Source organism: Capricornis sumatraensis, chromosome 2 (genome assembly GCF_032405125.1).
Source record: "Capricornis sumatraensis isolate serow.1 chromosome 2, serow.2, whole genome shotgun sequence".
Classification (NCBI taxonomy): Eukaryota; Metazoa; Chordata; class Mammalia; order Artiodactyla; family Bovidae; genus Capricornis; species Capricornis sumatraensis.
This window is the reverse complement of record NC_091070.1, coordinates 113,594,288-113,607,739: the sequence shown is the minus strand read 5'-3', so window position 1 is coordinate 113,607,739 and position 13,452 is coordinate 113,594,288. Positions and strand designations below refer to the sequence as shown.

Sequence of the window (13,452 nt, the reverse complement as noted above, 5' to 3'; positions counted from 1 at the left end):
CCTCTAGAATTACTTTGTTCAGTGTGGATAGAGAATTTTTCTTAATGTCTGCTTCACTCACAGGCTTTGGTATTTCCTTTGTGAGGTGCTTCAAGATTTATGACCACACTATTTCCTCTTGTGCAGCAGTGGAAAGTTCCTACTACTCCATGCTGGCTCATCTGGTTTGGAGACTGAGTAGGAGCATTATTTTTATTCTGACTCAGTCTCATTCTTAGGCAGGTGCCTAGTCTTTCAGTTTTGAGGGTTAGGCCTTCTAAGTGTTTCACCTTGCTCTCGGCAAGATGGAACCTCTAAAAATTAAGGACAGGCTATTTTAGTGTCGCTTCTTCACTTTTCTCCTTCCTCCAGCTGCTGTATGTCTTCACCTATGTCCTGAAGACAACAGAGCTTTCTTCCTTTCCCCCTCCCACACTCCCACCCTCCCTCCTTTTCTGTGTGGGAAATAGTGGAGAAGATCTGGTTGGGACTTCTTGCCTATTTCAGATCTCAGTCTTGTACCATGAAGAAGGATTTCTCTGGCCTATATCCTTGATTTCAATCTTTCAGGAGACCCTGGTGAGGTCCATGGAAAAAAGTGAATTTCCCTTATCTGTATGGAGAAGGAAATGGCAACCCACTCCAGTATTCTTGCCTGGAAAATCCCATGGATGGAGGAGCCTGGTAGTCCATTGGGTCACAAAGAGTCAGACACGACTGAGTGACTTTCCCTTATCTGTAACTCTCAGTGTGTAGATACTCATGCCTTTAGGAGTTTATAAACAATTTTATGTGAATTATTCTCACTGGCTTCTGTAGGATCTGACATCTGTCCCAAGCAAGCAAGGATTTGCATTTCATATTTCCTTGGAGGAATCTGTCTTTCCTTAAGTTTTGGGTTAATTGATGGCCCTGATACTTCAGTGCTGTGATGGTTTCAAGAAAAGTTGTGATTTTGCTTGTCCAGCTTTAAAAAATTACAAATATTCAAATGAAATTCTTTCTAGCTTTTTATTTTCTAATCTTAATTAAAAAAAATCTTCCTTGAATTAGCCTGAAACAACTTTTGTTTACTTATATACTAAGAATTAACAAAATAAATAGCATAAATACATCTATCCAGGTTATAAGTAGCATAAACAAATATTTAAGTGACTTTAGACAGTTACAAACACCATGAGTGAGGGAGATCAGCATTTCCAGTAGAGAGCAGCATATGATAAAGCAAGCATGAAGCATTCAGGTAAGACCAGTAAGAAAATAATCTTGGATAAATGACTTCATTATATTCTATTAACTTTACTTCCTATATATTCTCAGTGGCTTCTTATTATGTGTTGACCTAAAACAAGTAGATGACCACATATATCCCCAAACAAGATGGGTTTATTCTGGATGAGCAGAGAATTGCAATTTGGCATCTGCAATCATGGTGACCCATGTGAAAGCTTGAGAGTCCCCACTTTGGGTCTCCCAACTCTATTTAATTGAGGTTTCTGTTTATTATTTTTTTACATCATTAATAAGAGATTTACAGCAGGACCCTTTCTGTAAACTTCATGCTTATTAGCATATACTTTAATCTGAAGTAAAACTCTAAAGTTTTTCACTTCATCAAGTAGGGGTAAGTAATGTTTTCTGATGTCTTGAATAACTTTATGTTGAAGATCACTATAATGTACAATATCATTTGATGCCTGTATCAAGTTATGCCAACAATCAAAAATATTCACTGAGCACCTACCACTTACCAGGCACTCTGCTAGATGTTGGGGATCCAGTACAGAAGGGGTTGTTGAAGAGAAAACCACAGGCCAATACCGGAGTCACTTGGCTAAAGTGCATGATGCCAAATCTAGATTCAATATCTGACTTAACTGCATTTCCAACCTTCACCAGAAATGTAATCTTAATCAAGTATTTTGTAATTTTCTGATCAGCACCAATGGGATAATCTCCCTGTGAGGCCCTCTCCATCCTCCAGAGGAAGAAGAGGCAATCTACATAATAAAATTCTCGCTATTCCCTTCCCCTCAAAAAGAAGTTGTCCTGGCCTAAAATAATCTTTTCTGTTGATAAATAGCTCACCTGACTTGCCATTTTTATAAAAACTTTCCATTTTATGCTGTTTCTCTGAGTGCCTTTGTAGTTGCTAGATGGGATGTTGTCCAATTCATGAATCGTTGAATAAAGCCAGAAGATCTTCAAATTTACTCAGGTAAAACTTTTTTATTTTTCCACACAGGCTATAGATGTAACACCTCAGGACAATCTCTGAAGTCAAGATCCTGTTGGGTAAACAAAACAGTTAAGGGTCACCATTTTGGAAAATGTTGTTTCAAGAATGCTTTGTGTGTGTGCGTGTGTGTGTGTGTGTTTGGTCTATAGTTTATACATTATAATAAGTCTCAGCACAGCAAGATTTGCATTTCTTGTTTTAGTGTTTTATCCCCCCAAAATCTAAAAAAGTCTTTGAATAAGGTTATTGCATTGTGTGTAACATGATTCACAAGTGTCACAGATGCTTGTTCTCTGGCAGGTGCTACGTGATTGTTTGATGAGTGACTATATGTCAATGCAAGTCAAACAGAGGAGGGTTTTCTTTATGTTGCAATGCTCCTGTGATCTCTGTGATGGCTACTGGCTGTTCCCTAAGAATAATGAAGAATATGTGTCAGTTTATACTGTTTCTCAGGGAAATCATAGGGGATCCTGAAAAAGCTAGTAAAGCAATGAGTGAGAACTCAGAGGTGCGAATGAGGTGGGTGGGAGTGAGAAAGGGGAAGAAAATATTTGAGGAAATGTTTTTAAAAAAGCAAGAGAAAGACAGAGTAACAGAAAAGAGCAGTGGCATGAGAACTTTAAGCAGGTTGCTGGGAAGACATTTACTTTCATGCTTTTATTTCATGGTTGAGAAAGTCCTTATTGGTACGTTGACTTTTCAATACACATAAGACTTGGTCCATAACAGTTAGATTGGGGAAGATGAACGGGATGGAAGCTGGTGACAAGGAGAGAACTTGGAAGCCAGAGAAGAGAGTCAGAACTGGAAGAGAAATGAGCATTTGGGTAGGCCGTCTGGGGATTAGGGAAGGAGCAGATTTTTTTTTTTTTTTTCAGACAGTGAATAAAGGGAAGGTTCATTGGTAAGAGAAGGAAGTTAGAGTAAAGGTGTTGTGTGGTAGGTTTGCTTAGAACAGAAATCAAAGACCAACTTTTCTGAGAGAAAAAAAAAAAAATCTGCAAATGAGATGTTGTTTCTGCAACTTCCATTGCTCCTGGCTCTCCTCGTGGGTGGAGACAATGAAGAGAATAAGAACTCTGTTCCAGAAGGTAGGTGTATGTGTGTGTGAATATGTGTGTTTGTGTGAGCACGCACGTGCATACCTGTGTGTATGGGGTTATTTCCCAAACCAGAAGATTGTGAGTATCAGCCTAGTTTCATTCTGAGTATCCCTGACCCAGACCCCTGTGCTCTTTTGAAGATTATATGCATATATAGCACATAGGGCCCTGGGGCAGACATGTGTCTGCTGAGATATCTTGCCTTTCATCTAGATTCTGAGTTTCCTTTCTTTGGCACCTTTCATTCTCCAATCTCTCCTTCCCAATGCCCCTCCTCATTGTCTTTGTTCTTTTCCCACAGGCTTTGAGGAGCCCGTTTCCTTCAAAGTCATCTGTGTCTTATCCTTTCACAACAGTTCTTGGGTGCAAATTCTGTGCTCAGGCTGGTTGGGTGAGTTGCAGACTCATGGCTGGAAGAGCAATCCTGGCACTATTATTTACCTGTGGCCTTGGTCCAAGGGCAACTTCAGCAGTGAGGAGTTGATGAAACTGCAAAATATGTTTCACATGAGCCTCGTTAGATTTGTTCAGGCATTTTACAGCCATGCCAGGAAATGGCAATTTGAATGTAAGTTCATTTTCCTTAACAGGGATTGGGGATATGGTAGGGGGTGTGTGGGTTTTAATGAGTTTATTTCTCTAAGAAACAGCCTACAATCAATTCTGAAACTTAACTTTCCACACCATAGAATTGCAATTGTATCCTTTTGGGCAGAGGGTAAAATCCAGATCCTGATTTCTCAGAAAGTTCAAGACTTCTGCTATTTACACACTCCTCTCTCATTGACTGCAGGCTTGTGCTTTATTATCTTGCCTCACTGGTCTCTTGCAACAGCCCCTTTCCCCAGTTTCCAACTAGGCATCTATGTCTATATATTCAGTGTTATCTATTGCATTTCATTCATCCTGGGTTATCTTAACCTCCATTTTCTCACATTAAGTCTTTCCTTATTCTCTTGCTTACATAATTTACACTGCCTTCTTTAAATATTTTACCCTCCTCCTTATGTAATTCATCTCTTCCTATGTTCCTAATTGCCAATAATTCCCTTCTCTGAATATCTGATGAAACCAATCTTACTTCATTTCCTCAAATCATCTGAAATTCTCCCTTCTGTTTCCATCATCGTTTGATTAATTTTATCTTTTTTATGCCCTCTTTTCTCTAATTTTCTTTGGCAGATCCCTTTGAGGGACAGATAGTAAAAGGCTGTGAGCTGCATGCTGGGGAAGCCCCAGTAGGCTTTATGCGGATTGCTTATCAAGGATCAGACTTCTTGAGCTTTCAGAACAAGTCATGGGTGTCCTCTCCAGAGGGTGGAAGAAGGGCTCAGGTCCTCAGAAGACTATTCAATTTCTTTGAAGGAACCCAGGAAATAATACACAAGCTGCTCAGTGGTACCTGCCCACGTTTCCTCTTGGGTCTTCTTGATGCCGGGAAGGCATATCTCCAGAGACAAGGTTAGCCCCACACTCTTTTCCATTAACATTTTGTTCTAAAATCACACCTTTTCATTTCCTAACATGAAACTAAGAGGTGGAGGGGATAATGGGTGAAAATCCTAGATATGGGAAGGTGAAAGTTGCTCACTTGTATTTGAGTCTTTGAAACCCCATGGTCTGTTACAGTTCATGGAATTCTCCAGGCCAGAATACTGGAGTGAGTAGCCTTTCCCCTTCTCCAGAGGATTTTCCAAAGCCAGGTTGGATCAAACCCAGGTCTCCTGCATTGCAGGTGGATTCTTTACCAGTGAGCCACAAGGGAAGCCCAAGAATCCTGGAGGGGTAGCCTAGCCTATCCCTTCTTCAGAGGATCTTCCTGATCCAGGAATCAGGCCAGGGTCAATGTAGGAAAGTGTGTCTATCTAAACTGACATGAAACTCTGAACTTCTGAATCTGTATTGGAGTCCTCATCTGACCATCTTCCCTGTCCTCTGCAGTACGACCAGAGGCCTGGCTCTCCCTGGGCCCCAGTCCTGGCCCTGGCCACCTGACGCTGGTTTGTCACGTCTCTGGCTTCTACCCAAAGCCCATTTGGGTGATGTGGATGCGGGGTGAGCAGGAGCAACAGGGCACTCAGAGAAATGACATCTTACCTAATGCTGATGGGACATCGTATCTACGGGTTTCCCTGGATGTGGAAGCCAGTGAGGCATCTGGCCTGAGTTGCTGGGTGAGGCACAGCAGTCTAGGAGGCCAGGACATCATCCTCCACTGGGGTGAGGAAAAACTGGGGCCCTGCTGGGATGGGAATAGGTGGTCCTCAAGCAGACTAAGAGAGCCAGGTGAAAAATTGGGGATTCTAGGGACTGCAGACCCAAAAGGAATAAAAATAAAATAAAAAATGTAGGAGTTGAAAATGAGAACCCTAGAGACATAGGGAAATCTTGAGGTTAGATGAAGGAGGGATGAGAGAAGGAATAGGGAAGAAGGAGAGGGTGAGGTGACACTCCAGTAACAAAGGAAGAGCACAGAAAGTTGGTGTAGTGTATTCTTGGTTATCAAAATACTCATAGCTTTGGGACTTTGAAATGGTAAATATTCATGATGTGTGAAACAGCATGATACATAACTGTATGGTCTTAATTACATAAAAATGAATGCTTAGTTGTGAAAATACACAAATGAGACCTAGAAGGAGATGTCAAACGGTAAACTGCTTGTGATTATGAATGACTTCGTTTTTTGCTTCTTGTGCTTTTTGGTTTCCTATTATGTATACGTTAACTTTTAAGAAATAAATGTTATTTTAAAAACCTTAAAAAAAAAAAAAAAAAACAGTGGGTGGGTTTGTGAGGAAACCTGTGTGTGTCCTGTCCGCAGATCATCACAGCTCTGTGGGCTGGATCGCCTTGGCAGTGATAGTGACACTGGTGCTCATGGCAGGTCTTGCATTTTGGCTTTGGAAGCTCTGGTGAGTTCTTTGTGTGCATCCTTCCTGCCCTTTTTCAAGTCCCCACTTGTTTGTCCATCCTTTTTCTTCTCTCTCTTATTAGTTTTCCAGACCTCTTTCTTCTTAGCAGTCATTTCTTACCTCCACTCCATGTAGAGTAACTTCCATCTTTGTTTTCATTAGGACACACTGTGAATCCCCAAGCTCTAGTCTCCCTTTGGAATGAGATCCCAGCTGCCCAGGAACTCAGGACACGTCTAAACAGACTTAGGTGATGATGGCCTTTCCACTTTCCTTACAGAGAGTTTTTAGTTGTTGTGTTTTTTTGCTTAATGATCAATTGTCAATTAAGCTAAATGCAGTTTTGCAGAATTTGTCATTCTAACCTGTGTTGGGGATTTTAAATTCTGAATGGAATAAGGTTCTGGGATCCTTCACTTATTCAAATGTGAGTGCATCATCAGGCTTATTTCAGATGTTACTTCCTCCAGAGGGTCTTTTCTCATTCACAAGTGGAAGCTGTCTCTGCCTCGTCTGAACTGCCATTGTAATTTAACTGAACTTTTAAAGTCCTCCTCATTTTAGACACTTTGTTGTAGCTATTTATTTCCCCTTTCCCTTCTACTTTATAAGCTTCTTGAGAACAAAGTCCCTGTCTTTTTACTATTTGTATCTATGGCAAAATGTCTTATCTGTATGTAGTATGTTGTAAGTAAAAATCTGGGTTGAATTTATTCTGAATTTATGATCTTTAAATTTTTTTTTTTCCTTCCTGTCATCTTTGTAGTAGTTGAGACATCTGATGCTCTTCTGGTTAAATGTCTTTTCACTTGGCCAAGAGACTGCACTTAGTGATCTTAGTTTTTAGTCATTTTTCTGAGCCCTTGAGGAGAAACACAGTTTTATATTTGGCCATTCTTATTTTTTAACTCTAGAGATTAATTTGAATGAAAATATGTCTTTATATTGAGAGTCCATCGTACTGCAAGGATATCAAGCCAGTCAATCATAAAGGAAATCCATCCTAAATGTTCACTGGAAACTGATGCTGAAGCTGAAGCGACAATACTTTGGCCACCTAAGGTGGAGAGTGTACTCATTGGAAAAGACCTTGATCCTGGGAAAGATTGAGTGTAGGAAGAGAAAGGGAGGACAGAGGATGAAATGGATGGATGGCATCACTGACTCAATGAACATGAGTTTGAACAATAGTGAGATAGGGAAGGACAGGGAAGCCTGGGCCTGCTGCAGTCTGTGGGGTCACAAAGAATTGAACATGAGAGCAATTGAACAAATTGATTTATAAGTATTTTAAATAAAAAGCAGAAGACAGAATGTAGACTCATATTATTTAAAATGTTTCAATCATAAGGAAAAGAGTTATCACCTTGTTAGACATATAGAATCTTGCAGCTTAGCTGAGACTTCCTGAAACACAATTTGTATTTCAGCAAAATCAGCAGGGTTTATAAATGCATTAAAATTTGAGAAGCACTGATATGGGTGACATCTGAGAGGTAGTAGTGCTAGTGTGTCCCTGAAGAGAAAAGAAGATGATCAAGAAAAGAGAGCAAGAATGTTGATCCTGTGGTTGAAGTGAGGTCAAGGCAAAGAGATTACATAGAACACATTCTTACGGATTTTTGAGTATATGCCTTGCAATGCAGAGAACATGGGTTTCATGTGTCCCACCCCTGGTCAGGGAACTAAGATCCCACATGCCATGGAGCAACTAAGTCCATGCACCATAACGAGAGAGCCTGGGTGCTGGAATGAAAAGATTCTGCGTGCCACAACTAGGACTTGACCCAGCCAAATAAAAACAAACAAATCAAAATGGGTCATCATCTCATGAATCTACAAGTCTAGTTCTTTCACATTTTCCATATCTTCGTCTTAGCATTATAGATAGTATGTTATATATAACATTTCTTGTTTCAATATAGTTTACTTTGATGTTCTCTCCTCTCCAGAATTAGGTCTGCTTTCTGGAGGGAATCTAAGCATAATTCACTACCCTGGTATTGAATATTTTCAGCTCATAGAATTTTTTTCCCTCATGCTTCTAATTCCCAGTCAACACCCATTTTTTATTCAATATCTTTTTAAAGGCAACAAATATTCTAATTTTTATGACCAGAGTTTAGATTTGTTTTTGAATTTCATGTTAGTACGGTCATACTGTAAAACCTATTTTTTGTCTGCCTTCTTTCAGTCAACATTGCTTTTGTGAGATTTATTCATGTTGTAACATATAGCAGTAATTCGTTATTTTCCATTGCTGTGTAGTATTCCATTGTGTGACTGTACCACCATTTAGCCGTCCTACTGTTGATGGACATTTTCATTGTTTCCAGATTTTAGTTATGTCAAATAATGTTGCTTTGAACACTTGTATACATGTCTTTTTGCAAACATAAACAGCCCTTTCTCTTGGAAATAGACATATAAATGAAATTGCTGAGCCCAGTTTATATGTATTTTTCACATTTAATAGATAAGTGGCAAACAAGTTTTCAGTGGTTATACCAATCTACCTTTCATCTTCTCAACATTGTCACTCATATTTGATATATTTACCCTTTAAATTTTAACCTTTCTAATGGGAGTATAGTGTATCCAAATTTTTTGGTTTATGTTTCCATGATGGCTAATGGTACTTGATATATTTTCACATGCCTTTGAGCCATTTATATACACTGTTTTGTGAAGTAATGGTTTAAGGTTTTAGCTATGTGTATGTGTGTGTGTGTATGGGAGAGTGATATTTTCATTTCATTTCAAGGTCAGTTTCAAGTGACATTTCAAGTGACATTTTCATTTCATTTCAAGGTCAGTTTTCATTCCAATCCCAAAGAAAGGCAATACCAAAGAATGCTCAAACTACCACACAATTGCACTCATCTCACATGCTAGTAAAGTAATGCTCAAAATTCTCCACGCCAGGCTTTAGCAATACATAAACTGTGAACTTCCACATTTTCAAGCTGGTTTTAGAAGATATGCAAAGATATGCAAAACCTAGACAGTGCATTAAAAAGCAAAGACATCACTTTGGAGACAAAGGTCCATATAGTCAAAGATATGGTTTTTCCAGTAGTCGTGTAAGGATATGAGAGTTGGACCATAAAGAAGGCTGAGCACTGAAGAATTGATGCTTTTGAACCGTGGTGTTGGAGAAGACTCTTGAGAGTCCCCTGGGCATCAAGGAGATCCAACCAGTCCATCCTAAATGAAATCAGTCCTGAATATTTACTGGAAGGACTGATGCTGAAGCTGAAGCTCCAATACTTTGGTCACCTGATGTGATGAACAGACTCATTAGAAAAGACCCTAATGCTGTGAAAGTTTGAAGGTGGGAGGAGAAGGGTATGACAGAGGATGAGATGGTTGGATGACATCACCAACTCAATGGACATGAGTTTGAGTAAACTCTGGGAGTTGGTGATGGACAGAGAAGCCTGGCGTGCTGCAGTCACTGGGGTCACAAAAAGTCGGACACGACTGAGCGACTGAATTGAACTGAACTGAACGCTGGAATCCAAGAATCACATGATAAAACACTGCTTTAGATTTGAAAATGACTCAGGAAGAAAGGTGAGATTAGGTTGTAGGGTTCAGTTCAGTTCAGTCGCTCAGTCGTGTCCAACTTTTTGCGACCCCATGAATTGCAGCAGGCCAGGCCTCCCTGTTCATCACCATCTCCCTTCACTCAGACTCACGTCCATCGAGTCCGTGATGCGATCCAGCCATCTCATCCTCGGTCGTCCCCTTCTCCTCCTGCCCCCAATCTTTACCAGCATCAAAGTCTTTTCCAATGAGTCAACTCTTCACATGAGGTGGCCAAAGTACTGGAGTTTCAGCTTTAGCATCATTCCTTCCAAAGAAATCCCAGGGTTGATCTCCTTCAGAATGGACTGGTTGGATCTCCTTGCAGTCCAAGGGACTCTCAAGAATCTTCTTCAACACCACAGTTCAAAAGCATCAATTCTTCGGTGCTCAGCCTTCTTCACAGTCCAACTCTAACATCCATACATGACCACTGGAAAAACCATAGCCTTGACTAGACGGACCTTAGTCGGCAAAGTAATGTCTCTGCTTTTGAATATACTATCTAGGTTGGTCACAACTTTTCTTCCAAGGAGTAGTTCAGTTCAGTTGCTCAGTCGTGTCCGACTCTTTGCGACCCCATGAATCGCAGCACACCAGGCCTCCCTGTTCATCACCATTTCCTGGAGTTCACTCAGACTCATGTCCATCGAGTTCGTGATGCCATCCAGCCATCTCGTCCTCGGTCGTCCCTTTCTCCTCCTGCCCCCAATCCCTCCCAGCATCAGAGTCTTTTCCAATGAGTCAACTTTTTGCATGAGGTGTCCAAAGTACTGGAGTTTCAGCTTCAGCATCATTCCCTCCAAAGAAATCCCAGGGTTGATCTCCTTCAGAATGGACTGGTTGGATCTCCTGGCAGTCCAAGGGACTCTCAAGAGTCTTCTCCAACACCACAGTTCAAAAGCATCAATTCTTCGGCACTCAGCTTTCTTCACAGTTCAACTCTAACATCCATACGTGACCACAGGAAAAACCATAGCCTTGACTAGACGGACCTTAGTCGGCAAAGTAATGTCTCTGCTTTTGAATATGCTATCTAGGTTGGTCATAACTTTTCTTCCAAGGAGTAAGCGTCTTTTAATTTCGTGGCTGCAGTCACCATCTGCGGTGATTTTGGAGCCCCCCAAAATAAAATCTGACACTGTTTCCACTGTTTCCCCATCTGTTTCCCATGAAGTGATGGGACCGGATGCCATGATCTTCGTTTTCTGAATGTTGAGCTTTAAGCCAACTTTTTCACTCTCCTCTTTCACTTTCATCAAGAGGCTTTTTAGCTCCTCTTCACTTTCTGCCAGAAGGGTGGTGTCATCTGCATATCTGAGGTTATTGAGATTTCTCCTGGCAATCTTAATTCCAGCTTGCTTTTCTTCCAGTCCAGCGCTTCTCATGGTGTACTCTTCATATAAGTTAAATAAGCAAGGTGACAATATACAGCCTTGACGTACACCTTTTCCTATTTGGAACCAGTCTGTTGTTCCATGTCCCGTTCTAACTGTTGCTTCCTGACCTGCATACAGATTTCTCAAGAGGCAGGTTAAGGTGGTCTGGTATTCCCATCTCTTTCAGAATTTTCCACAGTTTATTGTGATCCACACAGTCAAAGGCTTTGGCATAGTCAATAAAGCAGAAAGCTAGTGGAGGTGGTGGAATTCCAGTTGAGCTATTTCAAATCCTGAAAGATGATGCTGTGAAAGTGCTGCACTCAATATGCCAACAAATTTGGAAAACTCAGCAGTGGCCACAGGACTGGAAAACGTCAGTTTTCATTCCAATCCCAAAGAAAGGCAATGCCAAAGAATGCTCCAACTACCACACAATTGGACTCATCTCACATGCTAGTAAAGTATTGCTCAAAATTCTTCAAGCCAGGCTTCAGCAATACGTGAACCGTGAATTCCCTGATGTTTACGCTGGTTTTAGAAAAGGCAGAGGAACCAGAGATCAAATTGCCAACATCGGCTGGATCATGGAAAAAGCAAGAGAGTTCCAGAAAAACATCTATTTCCAAGAAGTAAGTGTCTTCTAATTTCATGGCTGCAGTCACCATCTGCAGTGATTTTGGAGCCCCCAAAATTAAAGTCTGACACTGTTCCCACTGTTTCCCCATCTATTTCCCATGAAGTGATGGGACCAAATGCCATGATCTTCGTTTTCTGAATGTTGAGCTTTATACCAACTTTATCGCTCTCCTCTTTCACTTCATCAAGAGGCTTTTTAGCTCCTCTTCACTTTCTGCCAGAAGGGTGGTGTCATCTGCATATCTGAGGTTATTGATATTTCTCCCAGCAATCTTGAGTCCAGTATGTGTTTCTTCCAATCCAGCGTTTCTCATGATGTACTCTGCATATAAGTTAAATAAGCAGGGTGACAATATACAACTTTGACGTACTCCTTTTCCTATTTGGAACCAGTGTGCTGTTCCATGTCCCGTTCTAACTGTTGCTTCCTGACCTGCATACAGATTTCTCAAGAGGCAGGTTAGGTGGTCTGGTATTCCCATCTCTTTCAGAATTTTCCACAGTTTCCTGTGATCCACACAGTCAAAAGCTTTGGCATAGTCGATAAAGCAGAAATAGATGTTTTTCTGGAACTCTCTTGCTTTTTTCATAATCCAGCGGATGTTGGCAATTTGATCTCTGGTTCCTCTGCCTTTTCTAATACCAGCTTGAACAGATGGAGAGGAAGGCCAAGAGCTGAGATAAAGGCTTAGTGGAGAATGAAGGGAAGACACAGAAGAATGAGAGAGGAGGGAGACGCAGAGTAGTGACAGAGGAAAACACACTGGTCAGAAGGTGTAGGAGCATAGTAAGGCACAAAATTGTTGGAGCCAAACGTGTTGCTGGAGATATTCAGTTATTTTTACTTAATCATTTTACAGATAAGAAAACTAAGTCCAGAATGCTATGATCGCTCCAATATACTGCTATATCCAGCAAGTGTCTATCCAGAAGTTTATCTTGCTCTCAGTCCAAAGCTCCATTTGAAATGTGAAGTGACAGTTACTCAGTCGTGTCTGACTCTTTGCCACCCTGTGGACTGTAGCTGGCCAGGTTCTTTGGTCTATGGAATTCTCCAGGAAAGAGTACTGGAGTGGGCAACCATTCCCTTCTCCAGGGGATCTTCCTGACTCAGGGATCAAACTGAGGTTTCCCTCACTGAAACAAGATTCTTTACCATCTGAGCCACCAGGAGTGCAGTGTATTTGCTGTGAGGGGTGAGAAGCAAACAGAACAGATGCATGAAGCCAGAAAAGTGAAGGGGAATCTTGAAGCAGAGTGAGAGGGAAAATGAGGCCAGTAAAAGGCACCTCATTGTAAGAGGCAGTGGATTTCTCTATCAGGGAAGCTGAGGTTTCTTTTGGTGTGGAGGAGATGTAGGATAAGCCTGTGAGATAGTGTAGGGAGAGGACCTCACACCTGGGTCCTGAGGGGATGGAATTAAAGAGCTAGATTGTGTATGGAGGAGCACCAAGAGACAATTTTTAGAAAGAATATGAGATTGCTGGTGGCCTAAGCACCAATGATTTAAGTCTTGATCAATGAATCAAGAACGATCCTCAGGGAGGTCTCGTGACCCAGGGAAGAATACCAGACTCCCCTAGGATATCCAATCAACTTGATTTACA

General features: G+C 41.1%; 1 protein-coding gene across 4 annotated transcripts; it reads left to right on the top strand.

The window, feature by feature from the left end:
- Positions 1 to 3,230: 3,230 nt before the first annotated feature.
- Positions 3,231 to 6,444, top strand: LOC138072844 (T-cell surface glycoprotein CD1a-like). 4 transcript variants are annotated; one of them, XM_068964081.1, is made up of 6 exons: positions 3,231 to 3,288; positions 3,623 to 3,892; positions 4,507 to 4,785; positions 5,266 to 5,544; positions 6,149 to 6,239; positions 6,402 to 6,444. In XM_068964081.1, the coding sequence occupies exons 1-6, from the start codon at positions 3,231 to 3,233 to the stop codon at positions 6,442 to 6,444; spliced, it is 1,020 nt and encodes a 339-aa protein (XP_068820182.1). The 4 variants fall into 4 exon arrangements, with proteins under 4 accessions (XP_068820182.1, XP_068820180.1, XP_068820179.1 ...); XM_068964079.1 differs by having other exon boundaries at positions 3,231 to 3,302; positions 3,637 to 3,892; XM_068964078.1 differs by having other exon boundaries at positions 3,231 to 3,312; positions 3,626 to 3,892.
- Positions 6,445 to 13,452: the final 7,008 nt, after the last annotated feature.